The 13,728-nt window shown below is 50.1% G+C and overlaps 1 protein-coding gene across 3 annotated transcripts in view; it reads left to right on the top strand.

Annotated features, from left to right (window-relative positions):
- The window catches only part of MTMR14 (myotubularin related protein 14), a 48,930-nt gene that overhangs the window by 18,353 nt on the left and 16,849 nt on the right, over nucleotides 1–13,728 (top strand). For 2 of the 3 annotated variants that reach the window (XM_029051369.2, XM_029051367.2), the window contains exons 9-14: nucleotides 466–540; nucleotides 8,493–8,559; nucleotides 9,497–9,582; nucleotides 10,417–10,493; nucleotides 10,749–10,785; nucleotides 12,527–12,597. In XM_029051369.2, coding sequence (XP_028907202.1) covers nucleotides 466–540; nucleotides 8,493–8,559; nucleotides 9,497–9,582; nucleotides 10,417–10,493; nucleotides 10,749–10,785; nucleotides 12,527–12,597 — 413 coding nt within the window. The remainder of the gene's footprint in view (nucleotides 1–465; nucleotides 541–8,492; nucleotides 8,560–9,496; nucleotides 9,583–10,416; nucleotides 10,494–10,748; nucleotides 10,786–12,526; nucleotides 12,598–13,728) is intronic. The other variant, XM_029051368.2, reaches the window with a different exon arrangement.

Here is a 13,728-nt window from a genome sequence, read left to right as displayed (position 1 = left end):
CTATACTCCTCTCCCTCTTCTTCCTTGTCACTCTCTTCTCCCCGCCACACCCCCCCCCCCCACCAAAATCCCATAAATAGGAATCCAGAAATGGAAAGAATCCCCATCTCCAGCAGCCAATGAAGATGGGGTGGGGAGGCTGGGGAGAGGGTAAATTGGGGAAGAAACTCACCATATCTGCTGCGAGAAGCTTCTCAAGTCTCAATTGCTAGGCAGAAAAATCAGCTAGCTAACAGTGCCTGGGCAACCTTAATTTAAGTCTCCTTTGCACCTGAGGGGTAGATCCTGTGGAATATATTGGCCAGAGAGGCAAGGCAGGGCCTAGCTATGCCTAGCGCTTCTCTGCTGCCTCAGATTTTGGCCATGACCTCCTGAGCAGTGTATGCTTCTCCTGCTGGATCTGCAGATGGTTGCTGATTCCCATGTGCATCCCTGTGCTTTTGACAAGTGCCTTTCTGTTCTCAGGACTACGTTGATGCTCCGTTAAATATCCCTGTCTCTCTGACCCGCTCTCTGAACATTGACTGGAGCGAGTACCAGGTGAGGGGGTAGGCTGTGGGAGAAAAGGTTTTCACAAGCAGTTCTCTTTCTAATCTGGCTGCCGGGAGCATCCTCTGGCTGTGTTCATTCTTTTGAACGTCAGAGGAAGTTGGCACCTGTTGTTTTGGGGTTTTCTGGTGTATTTTTTGTTTGGTTTCCCCCTGCGCCCCCCCCCCCCCCCCTTCACTGAAAGCCTTGGTGCTTCACTCCTGGTTGTTTTTTTAGTTTTGTTGTTTTTTTGTTTGGGGTGTTTTTTTTTTTGTCCCAACAACCAAATGGTGTCAGCTAACCAATGTGGTTAGCATCTACACGTGGACTCCACTTATATATCCCATCATGCAGTGGGTTTCCCCAAATCTGTAAGCCTTGGATGATTCACTTTATATCAAGGCAAATCTCTCTCGTGGCAGCCAGTGATGGTGCTATGCTGCTTGATCTAATTCAATTTCAGGAACTTCACTGCTGTTCACTCTCCTTCTGAACTCCATTCTGCATGAACAGGCTGGGAGTCTTACCTTTTGAGTACTTATTAAGGAGTTCAGCCTGCATTGGTTTATCATTACCAAACTCAAACATTCAGAACAGTGCCACGCCTTGCCCCAGTGGCCCATACCTAACAGTTTGGCCTCTGATCCCTTTGCTTCATCACCATTATGGCTTAGGGGTTCCTGTTCTTTCCTGCCCCCTTGGTGATATGGGGATGTTCAGTGGGCACCTGTGGTTGGAGGAAAGGTTGAAGGCCCCCCCCCCCCCCCCCCCCCCCCCCGCAAAATCTCTAGAATGTCGCCGACTCTTTTTGTCAAATATCTACCTCACACGATGCTGGTTAGTTCCTCCTGCTAACCCAGCCATGGACCAAGGGAAGTTGCTCACTTCACATTTAGTTGGGAAATAAGATTTATTGAGGGTCAAATATCGTGTACATGTGTATCTCCTAATGCAGGACTGCGACAAATGTCTGTGGAGCCCAAGGACTCTCACCTACAGGAGAGGGAGCCCTTCTTGGTTTTGGACCCTTCTCACGGTGCTTCCAGAGTTATTTGTAGGGCAGAAGTGCTGCCACACGCTCTCTCTTTCTAAAAATGGCATACTCAGAAACAGCAGAAATGTCCTTGCTCGATCAGACCACTTTTCCATCCCGCGAAGTGTTCTTTCTCTGGCAGTGGCAAGTAGGATGCTTGCATTGGTTGCTGTCCTTGCTATCTCTGCTAATACTTAGGGATGGACCATGTAACATCCCTAGCTTTCCTTGTTGTAACCAATTACGGAGACTACCCCTCTTGAAACTACTGACTCAAGTCTGCCTGTGCAAACTTCCACGTGCTTCCCACCTGCTGTACGAAGAAGTTGTTCTCTTGCTTTGAACCCGCCACCCTGAAGTGGGTGTCCCCTCATCTTGGTCATGTGAGATTTGGCGAACGGCAACTCCGTGTAAACGCCTTCCATGCCCTGCATGACTCTGTAGACTTCAGTCGTGCCCTCTTTCAGCCTGTCTTTTTCCAGACTGTAAGAGTCCAAACTCTGTGTCTCATCTCATAAAGCAGCTTCTCCAGGCCTCAGATCATTTTATGTCCTTCCTAAAATGTGGCAACTAGAACAGTGCATAGTTTTCCAACTGCAAGTATTTCTTGATCTTATATAGTAGCAAAAATGTTGGCTTTTGTTCTTATTCTGTTTTGTGCTGGAATTGCCCAACGTTTGACTGACACTATATTCCCTCCCCTTACCCCCAGCAGTGGTTTGTGGGGCTTCTGTCAGACTGAAAAGTTTGCAGCCCACTGCTGGTGTGTTATGCGTTGTTTTCTGGTTAATGTTGTGCTTCTTTCAGACACGTGCAAGTTTGAAACTTGACTTTTGGGTTTGGGGGAGAAAAGTCAAACTACCTGCTTTTCTGCCCCATTCTAGAAATATTTATCAATATTTATCAAGCACCTACTGTGGACAGAGCACTGTACTAAGCACTAGGGAGAGTGCTATAGAATAAGCCACATGATCCCTGCCCTCATGCAGCTTACTATCAGGGGATCTGACAAATGCAAGTATTTACACGTAATTGGAGCAGACGAGAAAAAAACCACAGGTGCTAAAAGCAGGAGTATAATAGAATAAGTTGATAATAAATGTAAATTCATATCAAATATATGTAAGGAAAGGTAAATAAAGAAGTCCTAAGGGTGGTGGTTGTATTGATGTGACCTGAGGAAACGGAGGTTATTATGTTAGCTGGAGAAATTGTATAGAGTTTTAGTCCCTTCCTCCAGGAACTCATATTCTGAAGGGAGAATCAAGATGCATCTAAAATTTAATTGTTTTTAGCCAGCAGACATATGTGAGATATGACTTAGAGTCCTCTAGACCAGAAGCTCATTGTGGACAGGGTACATATCTCCCAACTCCATTGTGTTGTACTTTCCCAAGTGCTGTTAGGACAGTGCCCTGCAGACAATATGCGCTAAATAAATACTATTGATATGCCCTCTCGGCCGCTCCCCCCCCCCCCCCGCCCACACAAATGTAACTGTGGAAAGAGTGCAGAGCACTGTAGTAAGCGCTTGGGAAGGTACAATACAACAATAAATTGACACATTCCCTGCCCACAACAGACTTTTCCTGGCCCAAGTGGGAAATTGTGGTGATGGGAGTGAGGAGAATTCTGATGACCTTCCATGTGGCTGTGTTCCAGCTTCCCTTAGTCTTTTTTATGTTGTTGGTTTCCCCTGCAAAAAAACATCTTTCAAGTCACGACAGCTCTTCTTCCCCCCCGCCCGCCCCCACCCCTTTCTCTCCATCCACCCCACTCTTCCTTAGAAACCTGACCCGTCCATCAGTCTAAACCAGATCCAGGCCAACAGTGTATTTGCAGACATGACTCCACTTCTGCCCGCCTGCAGCAGCTCCTGCTTGGCTCTGAGCCAACTGCAGCACACTAGCAGCGGCAGGGGAGGGTCGCTGACTGAATCTGCTGCTAAGCTTGCTTGCTTGCTTGCTAAGCAAGCTTGCTCGTATCCCGATGCTGTCTCTGGGCAGCCCTCGCGCTACAACTCTTTGGGCCCTTGTGATTACCTGATATCCACCTCTCTGGATTTCACCCTGTAGAATTTATGATCCATGAAATATGTAGGAATGTCTCCGTGAGAGCTGAATTTCCCAGACTGGCTTCCTGTTAGAATGTAGTAAAGGAAGAACTGGAAATAGCCTGGGGGAAAGTGTTAAGAGGGTGGTTGAAGTAAATGTGGTGAGAAGTTTGTTGAATGATTGATGAGTTGAGGGCCAGAGATAGTGTTTTACTACCAAATGCCTTTGCCAAAGAAGGGGGGAAGGAAGCATGGGTCTTGTGGGTCAGAAGATGTAGACTGTAGTTCCAGCTCTGTGACCAGCCTGCTGTTTGACTGTGGACCAGGCACCTAACCGCTCTGGGCTTCCATCTCCTCACCTGTAAAAAGGGAAACGCCGTACCTGCTCTCCCCACCCCAAAGACAACGAGCCCCCACGTCAGCTGAGGCCGTCTGATCTCATTACCTAGTATTTACCCCAGCGCCGTAGCACCAGCGCATTAGAGTCTGTGTGTGAAGCTTCTACTGAGGTTATTTTGACCGTTCCATCTGGCTAACCATGGAAAGGAGGAAAAACTGGGTGAGTGGGAGGATATGATGGAGATGGGAGCAGTGGCTCCCATGTCCCCCAGCCAGCCATTCACCCTGGCCAAGAAGGAAGTAGCTTGCACCAATATTTACTTTGTAGTAAAGCCTTTTCTTTGGGCTGCTTAGCGGTTTGGGTTGGCAGTTTGCCCAGCCTAGAGGAAGTCTGGCCCTGTGCACATTGAGACCTATGTGAAACCCTGGAGCCAGCCCACCTAGCAATCTCCTAACCAGAGTATCAGCTTGGGTCACAAGTAGACGATCCTAACTTCGTTTTCTGCATCAGAATTGGGAGCTCCAGGGAGCGTCCTGATTCCTAGCGGGCAGACTGGAAGGTTTCCTTAAGAGCCCTGAGGGGGTTGGGCCCCTGAAGAACACCAAATACCGTTCTTTCACAGTCTCTTCTCCCTCTTTCTCCCAGAGACTTGGCACCATTCCTATTTATCCCAACCTCACTTGGATCTCATTTGTCCTCTGCTGCCATGGTGATTTAACTTGTAAGGGTCCCTGGGCAGCAGAGAGCTCCATCTGCCCCCTAAAGTGTAGGTCTCCTGGCACTTACTTGCTCTCCAGCCTTGCAAGAGCTGACCACTCCTTTCACCATAACAATTGTGGTATTTGGTAAAGCACTTAACTCTGTAGCTGGTACAGATGGGGAAACTGAGACCCGTGAAGTGACTTGCCCAAGGTCACACAACAGGCAAGTGGCAGAGCTGGGATTGAACACAGAACCCCTGGCTCCCAGGCCTGTGTTCTTTCCACTCGGCCACACTGCTTCTCACCAGTCCTCAGGGTGTGTGATAGGCCATTTACAATTCATACGTGTCTGTAGAACTGTGCCATGTATGTCTTTGGCACTATCTGAATCAGACACAGGTAATAAACTCTTTGTGTTCTCCTCTGTCCAGTGGAATCCTAGGAGTGGAGTTCGTTTGGCAGGACCTTTTCCCTTCAAGCTTCAGATCATGCTCTCCTGGGCTCCAGGCTGTTTCCCTGAAGGTCCCTGCTTTCTCAACTCTTCCGCTTCTCGGCTGCCTTCAACACTGGGGGTTTGCTCCCTTCCCCTGGAAACCCTAGCTGACTAGGTTTTTCTGACTGAATTCTCTTTTCTCCCTGGCTGATGCTCCTCAGCTCTTTTGCCAGCTTTTCCCTCCCTGTGCTTGTCCCTCAAGGCTCTGTTCTAGGTCCCCTTCTCTTCTCAATTTACACTCATTCACTTGGAAGCTTGTTGGCTCTCACAGCTTCAAGTACCACTCCTCTGAAGGTGACTCCCAAATCATTTTTGAGGCACACATGGTGAGCGCTTAAATCGTTAGTTTTGGGGGTTTTTTTTACCTAAAGTGTTCTGCACACACCACTCAAAAACATCCAATGGCTATCCATTCCTCTCTTGACCACTGACTTTAAGACACTCAATCAACTCCCCATCTATTTAACCACTCTCTTCCCTCACTACACCCCGCTCGCACTCCCCGTGCCTGGAACTCCTTCCCTTTTCTTATTTGACAGGCTGCAATTTTCCCCTTTTCAAAGCCCTTCTGAATTCATATCTCCAGGCGACCTTCCTCAACTAATTTCTAATCACCCCACTTTATTATCACCACCAGTTAAGCCCTTAAACTGACATCCTCTGTAGCACTCACCTACATCTCTTCATCCTGTCAGTACTTTGCGTCTGTCTTCCGCACTAGACAGTAAGCACCTTGAGAGAGGGACTTCGTACACTAATTGTTGTACTCTCTCAAATGTCCAGTACAGTGCTTTCTGCATACAGTCACTCAAAGCTATTGATTGATTTGCCCTTAGCAGTTTAAGCTGCCTCTTGCTGTCAGTGATCTCTGCAAAGTACTGTGACACCCCACTGGGTGACTTATTCTTGGTCACGCTAATGACCTGGACCATCCCCCCGCCCCCCAGGGGCTGTTTCTGCTCCTGTGTGCTTTATTTGATGTTCTAGGAAGTTCTTAGCCTCAACCAGCAGGTTCCAGTGCTCTCAACTTCCCTGCAGTCCTCTGTGTGGGGGAGGTGAAAAACTCATTCTTAGGCAATTCTGGAAAGGTGTTGCAAGGGGGAAACTTCCCATCCTTCAGCTGAACTCTGTCCCCTCTCATCCATTCCAGATAACACTTCCTGCTTTTCTGCAATGAGCGAATCTGCTGCAGCTCCTTGCTGCTCTGGCCGGTGGCCACCTTAAGGATCTTCTCTAGCTCCTGTATAACTTCAGGAAGCTCTTTAAATAGCTCTTCCCGACATTCTGGGTGTTAGGGCTAGCTGCCCTCAACCCCTTGATCAGAAGCTCTGCCTTGCGTGTGAGGTGCTAAATCCCAAGTTGCTGCTACCAATGTTCGAGCAGCAGTCACAGAGCTTTTTGGGGTGCCTGTGAGGCCTGATTTCCCTTATTACTACTTGACTCCAAGAGCCGATGTCTTGTGCCTTACTGGGGCCTGCGGGGGGCAGGGAAGGGGGCAGATTCTGATTTAGAAGCATGTAACCAACATGATTTCTTAACTATAATCTTTAGTGTACATGTAGATCAATGGAAGTATTGGATTCCACAAACAGTATGCTCTTAAACAAATCCAGGCTGTTCCTTTAGCCCATATTGGCTGTTCTCACCTTGGTTTCTGAGGTGAGGCACTACCAGTCTCCAACTCTCCCTTTGACCAAGCCCACCAGGGCACCCATAAAATCCTGTTGGGTCTGTGACCCTCTAGGCCAGTCTAGCCATGTATGTCTCTGAGTAGCTTTTGGATCTCTTTTTCCTGCCCCTCTTCCTGATCTGAATGGTTGGGGCAAGGGAGGAAAAGAAAGGTGTCGCTTTCCCGACGGTATTTTTGGGGTCAGTCTGACTCTCTGTCTGTCTGAACTTCATACTCAAGAAACTGTTTTGTAACTCCCCTCTTCCCCCCTAGGGAACGAGTGCCCCAGATTGGGTTTGAGACCTGGCTTGTGACTCCCAAATGCCTCATTGACCTCTGGTCATCTGCTCTGGTCTGCTTGCTGGGACTCCTGTTGCTTTCAGTTGGCACCATCAATTATTGGAGCCTACAGCTCCTCAAGGCTCTGGTGAAATCAGTTCATTAGTTTTCCAGTCTGAGGTTCTCCTTTCTTCTCCTCCTTCCCCATCCTGTCTCCCCAGTTGTGTTCCCCTCCTCCCCCTCTTCTTTGCGATCCCTTACCCTGCCTGGCCCTTGTTCTGCATTTATAGTTGATCTCCCATCCCTCGCTCCCCCCCCCCACCTCACACCTTTCTTTTTCCTTACCGTGATCCCTTGCCCGCCCCAGACCCTGCTGCTGAGATGAGTCTCTTTGCAGAGGTGTGTCTGGCATCTTAAGCCAGATGAGTCGAGAGACCCTTCTGTGTTACTGTGGGTAATGACTTTATTAGCACAGAGCTGCAGTGCCTGTCTCTGGAGCTGCTGAAAACTGGGTCAGAACTCTCCAGGGGCTCCTGTAGGGTCAGGTAAATGAGCGTGTTTTAAATTCCTGGGAAAGCCATTCCAATTACAGGTGGTGTGTTCATTTCCCCGGGGAAGCGCTCCTCTCCCTGGTATTTACATCCCCATCTGCACAGCTGCATAGCTCTGATAAGCAGTTGTATTGTGAGGTTACCCATGGTAGGGGAGACTGGGTGGGCAAAACTGGGTCAGAGCCTAAGAGGAGTTTCAGAGGATGGCCTGCTCAGGTTGTGGGCTAGCAGGCGTGGATGTGAGTAGCCTCTGTGTTACTGACAAGGGCTCTATAGGACGTGCTGTGTTAAAAGAGCCGATTTGGGGAACTATATCACTTGGCTGAGAAAATAATCAGTTGGAGTTTGGGCTGGAGCCCAGTGGTATCCATGGAAATGGGTTGGAGAAGCTACCTTGGCAGGTAACACAGCTCTGATTATCCAGGCCCTCTGCTAAGCTGCCTTCGCTCTCGCTGTCTCTCTTCACCCATGACCACCTCTTCTCCATTTCGCTGTTGGGTAATGCCTCCAGAGGGCAGAGTTGGAATGAGTCAGGGAGGAGAGAGAAAACTCAAATAAGTCCATTTGGCTTTTGGGAAGCCACTGTAGTAAAAATTACAGTGGGGGAAGGAGGCTGAAATTGATGGGTAAGATGGGTTTTATTTGGCTATCTGGATCTGTACATGAGGTCTTCTTAGGTAATCAAGAGTTGACTGTATCAGGATGGTCCCCGTTGTGGTATGTTGTACCCAGGGTGCATTGGAATAATTCTTAGGGGCCCTTTCCCAAACCTGGAACGCAGATGAATTTTCAGATGCCCTCAGCTTGCCCTGGCCACAAGCCATCATGTCTTCTTTCCTTCTCAGTGCTGGGACCTGGTGCAACAGACCCAAAACTACCTGAAGCTGCTGCTTTATATCGTCAACACTGAGGGTGAGATGAACTTTCCCTTCGATTTTTGTTTTGGGGGTTTTTTCCTATCACCTTAACGCAGTGGCTGCATGCATGTGCAGTGTGCACGCTTTTCTCTGTGCGGCGTTGGTCCCTGTTATTGAGACCGAGCACACAGTATGTCCTCCATTGGACTCGTGGGGAAAAAGAAAATTCCCTGTTTGGGGATTTTCCAGAAAGTCAGAATGTAAAGAGAGTAGAATAGCGGAATTCCAAGCTTTTCTTGGACTCCTTGAAACCGAGTAGTAGTGATGGATTGAGCACAAATGGCTGGAGTGCTGCCAATTCCCCAAACACTGTGGTGTGGTAGCATCGTTTATTGAATGCCTACTTGGAGCCGTGCACTGTACCAAGCATGTGGGAGGTGCAGAATGAAGAAGTGACAGGTTCCCCGCCCACAAGGCGCTTACACTCTATTTACCACTCAAGTGGTTGGAAGAAATTAGAGTAAACCCATAATAGGAAAGCTGAACTCCGGCCCCTGCCCCCGAGTTGATCTGTCTTGACAATCAGTTTTAAAACCTGGTGCATGGCAGGCCTGGGTATAAGAATGAGGTGAGTGGAGAAGATAATTCTCGCAAAGGTGACGTTTCTCACACGCACCCCGCCCCGTACACCCATCCAGAGCCCCTTTGTTCCTATTTTTTGAGGTCCCTCCGTAGATGATAATATGGGGTCATTGCCTTTGGCCCCATATAGTGGTCAGCAAGGCTGAGGGCTGGCTTTAGGAGGTTGAACCCTACAGCCTGCCAGGGAAGAAGGGAATCTTTGGCCAATGCAAGTGAGTAACAGTGGGCATCAGTCTTGGTTGCCACCTTTTGACGCTCTCCCTCTCTCTCCTTTCTTTATCTCATCCCCCGCCCCCGTCCCTCTTCCCCTTCTATCCTCCCTCCTTCCCCTGCTTCGGCTCCTTGAGCAGATGAGAGCGGGCTGCTGGTGCACTGTATATCTGGCTGGGATCGAACACCTCTCTTCATCTCCCTCCTTCGCCTTTCCTTGTGGGCCGTGAGTACAGACAAGGGGACCGTAGGCTAGGACCCTGCATGGGCCAAAATTCCAGAGCCTGGTCCTTCCTGAGCTGGATCTGGGCAGCCTGAACCCAGTCTGATGAGAATTTCTGTCCATCCATTTCCCCCCCCACACACACACTCCAGCCCATGCAGGCCCACCCAGAAGGAATATGGGGCTGCCCTGCCTTGGCAAGCCCTGTCCAAGAATGGTCCTTCTTCTGGTTGAAACAAGCAAGATCCCACCTGACTTGTAGTCGGGAGGAGGCACGCTTGAGTGTTGCTTCATGCCTGCCCAGCTCTCTCTGAGTTTTTCATCTCAGAGGCTGCATGCTCAGTGCCTGCTGAAGGCATTGGCAGAGAACTAGAGCTGCTCCATTTGCCAGAGGCTTGTGGTCTTCCCTAGCCCAGTGAGGCTCAAGCTGGTGGGGGCCACGCACGGGTCAGGTCCATGCAGTCATGGACCAGCTGGGCCTGAGCCCGGTTGCTATCCGGCCACCAGGCCAAACCTAGACCTTTGCAAGGCCCTCCGGTGGGTCGTGGTAGATGCCGTGTCCTTGGCAGACCTTTCCACTGAGCTGCTTGGTAGGTACACAGAGCAAAGATTCGCCTAATCAGGTGAGGAGAGCCCAAGTCCTCAGGCGGGCAGGCTGCATTGAAATCCTTGTTCCAAAGAAGAACGAACAAGGAGGGCAGCAGCTGACGCTCCTGGCTTCAGTTGGCATTCCGTGATGGCCTGCAGTCCACGATGAGGAAGTGGGCGACCCGGATCTTGGTGATCCCAATGCGGGCTGTCATAAATTCCTCAAATTGCCCTGAACTTCATTCCCAGGATGGCCTAATCCATGCAACCCTGCAGCCTGCAGAGATTCTCTATCTGACTGTGGCCTATGACTGGTTTCTCTTTGGGTAAGTCCTGAAGGGGGCAGCTGGGCTGGGGCGCGAGGGTGGGGGAAGATCACTTTTACTGAGCAAACTGGCCTGGGTTTTATAGGGTCAGTTCAAAACGCCCTCTCTGGTCCCCAGTGGCTCTGGAGAGGGAAAAACCATCAGCCATAGCCTGGAGGTCTCTGGGCACTGGTGCAGATTTAGAATGACTAATGCTCCCAGTTGGTGCAGTGGATCACCTTTGCTGACTGGCCTCATTTCCCTTTCTCTTTGCAGACACATGTTGGTAGATCGACTCAGCAAAGGGGAGGAGGTGAGTGTCGCCGGTTTTGCCCGGCGGTCTTTCCAAGATCTGTCCCTTAGAAAGTTGCCTGCCGCTGGGAGCTGCTTTTGCCTCTGGAGACTCCTTGCCGTTCCCGACTAGGGGGGAAGGGGAACCTGTCAGCCATCTGCTGATGAGTGGGGGTTGCTGTAATGCATGGCCCTGACCCTCTCTAGCCCTTTGACCTGTGCATCAGTCTAGACTTCCTTACTCTATCCTCTGTGCAATCTTTCAGGCTCTGCTAAACTTCAGCTACTGTTCTGACTCTGAAATCCTGGCCCTGCCATTCCACCCTCACACTCTGCCTACAGCTTGATTCATTTCCACTTCATATTCACCCAGTCATTTTTGACATCCCAACAGGTGATGCGAAAGATCGCTGTTGAAAATGACTGACCTTGGGTTTAGGCCTCCAAATCATGGTGAAACCCTATGAGATCTTAGTCTACAACTCCTCTAGAGCACCACCCTCCCTCAGTTTCAGGGCCAAATTTCCTCCCTGGATTCCTCCTCTCCTCTTCCCTCTGCAGCTTCCATTCCTTTATTTCTCTCAACTGTCTGTTCTTAAACTCCCTCTAAATCAGGGCTTTTCAGCAGTGTGTGACACTCTTTCAAAGAATCACTAATAATTAGGTGAGGGACAATCCTGCACCAGCAGGCAATTCTCCTTCCTTGGGCACCTCGGGGATAGCTTCAGTTATCAGTTGGGAGTTCAGCACCCGTGAGTTTTCGCTTCCGTGGACTGTGGCGTTCAAGCCCGCTCCTGTGGTTGTCCTCTGGGGTGCCGTCGGAGTGTGAGAGCAGTGTGACATCAAGACTCCAGGTTAAACTGTAGTGCTGCCCAACTTCCTCTCCGGTTGTGAAATCTGGAACCAGCCCAGAGGCCATATCCAGCTCCTTGAGCGGTTAAAACTGTGTCACTTACCTGCCGTAGTCAGCATGACACAGAAAGAGTCCTGGTCCGCCTCCCTCCCCCCCCAGCTTCTGTTATTAGGAGGAGGGGAGGAGGGGAAGACTTGGGAGACTGGATGACAGTAGGCTAACCAAACAGCTGCTATGGGGTGAGCTGAAACGGCTTGGCCCGAAGTGTGGGGAGGCTGCAGCAGACTGCCCGACTCGCACCCTGCGATCCCGAAAGGAGAGGCTGTTGTTCTGAGCGGAAGTTTTGCTGGGGAACGAGGAGACTGAGGCAGAAACGATAAGTGTCAGGCCAGGGAGCCGCCTCTGCCGGCCTGAGGTGTGGTGGTGCCTCTCCGTGCTTCTCACAGTCGGTCTCTTCAACCACATTTGGCACCCTTGGGGAAGCTTCACTCGGGGTGGTGTCATTAAATACGAGGGGCATGTGCATCTGTCCACCCCGGCTGCCCTTGGTCAGCCTGCTGTGGCTTCAGCGTAAGATAGGAGGGCATGTGGTAATGTGAGAGTAAGGTCCAGCAGACCTGCTTTGAACCTGTCCACTTTGACCTGTGCTCTGCCTACGGAGGCTGTAATCCAGCTTCCGTACCAGTTATACCGAGTGGCCAGCAGAGGGCGCTGCGGCTGCTGCACTTCTATCCCTGTGTGGAGTTAAATTGAGAGATGCTGCAGAGGCCTTTATGCTATGGGTCTCTGCATGCCTTCTCCTCTTCCCCCCACCCCCCCCCCCCCCAACACAAACACTCCTACCCGAGAAGAGACCTCAGCAAAGCTTGTTTACATTCATTTCCCACCATTTTTCTTTTCCGTCTCTCAGATTTTCTTCTTCTGCTTCAATTTTTTGAAGCACATCACCTCTGAAGAGTTCTCTGTTCTGAAGACACAGAGGTAAGGAATTCCTGCTCGAGCGGCAGTATTCTGTAACGGCGTACCTTTTGGGAGGATCCAGGACCCTAGTGTCCTGGCCCAGTTTTTCCTTAATTTATTCTGTGCTCGGCAGGCTGGGAAATGGGGCCGAGACTTGTGAAATGTCCATCCTGCTCCGAAAAGCTGCTTGGGCTGAGATGGAGCTTCTCTTTAATAAGCAGAGCATGTTGGAAACCTTAGGGGGCTTAGTTTTGGGTAGTGAAAATATGATGTTACTTCCAGAGTGAGGCGATCCCAGAGTTACCTCTCTGTGAGCAGAGGAGAAGGAGGAGGGAGGGAGGACGTGTCCTCCCTCAGCCCCAGGTAGTTTCCATGGTGATTGATGGAGAGGCCAGGCCCATCATCCAGAGGAAAAGTCATTCTGGGATTTGAAAGTCATTCTGGGATTGTTTAGGTTTAGCTAATTGTAGGGAAGCCCAATCAGGTTCTTTAACACATTTCCTCCCTTCTCTTCTTCCCCACCGCCCCCGTCCTCTCCAGAGCACTTATGCACCTGCTCGTACATCAACACACGCGTGTACATTGGCGTCCAGTTCAGTGCAACTTGGGGAAACCAAACTTCCAACCTTCAAATATTGCAGCTGGAGAGGGATTTTCACCTTTCCAAGTTGGTCTAGGATTCTTTTAAGTATCCAGGCCCCTGTAAAGCAGCATGGTGTAGTGGATAGAGCATAGGCCTGGGTGTCAGATGGGTTCTGATCCCTGCTCTGCCACTAGTCTGCCGTGTAACCTTGGGCAAGTCACTTCACTTCTCTGAGCCTCAAGTTACCTCATCTGTAAAATGGGGATTGAGACTTTGAGCCCCACATGGGACAGGGACTGTGTCCAAACCGATTTGCTGGTATCCACCCCACTGCTTAATACAGCGCCTGGCACATAGTGAGCACTTAACAAATACCACAAATATCATTATTATTATTATGAACCGATCTGACACCATGAATTACCCTGACGAGTTGTCCGTTCAAGTCCCGATAGATGAGTAGGGAGAATTGAGCCGCTGAGCCCATGGGAGACTCGGAAGATTGAGGGTTCAGTCTTCGATGAGTGACTCTCCCCTTATTGGGCAGCAGACAGCATCTCGCTGGTCTC

The sequence above is a fragment of the Ornithorhynchus anatinus genome, chromosome X1, assembly GCF_004115215.2.
Source record: "Ornithorhynchus anatinus isolate Pmale09 chromosome X1, mOrnAna1.pri.v4, whole genome shotgun sequence".
Lineage (NCBI taxonomy): Eukaryota > Metazoa > Chordata > Mammalia > Monotremata > Ornithorhynchidae > Ornithorhynchus > Ornithorhynchus anatinus.
This window is presented reverse-complemented; position numbering and strand designations above follow the sequence as displayed.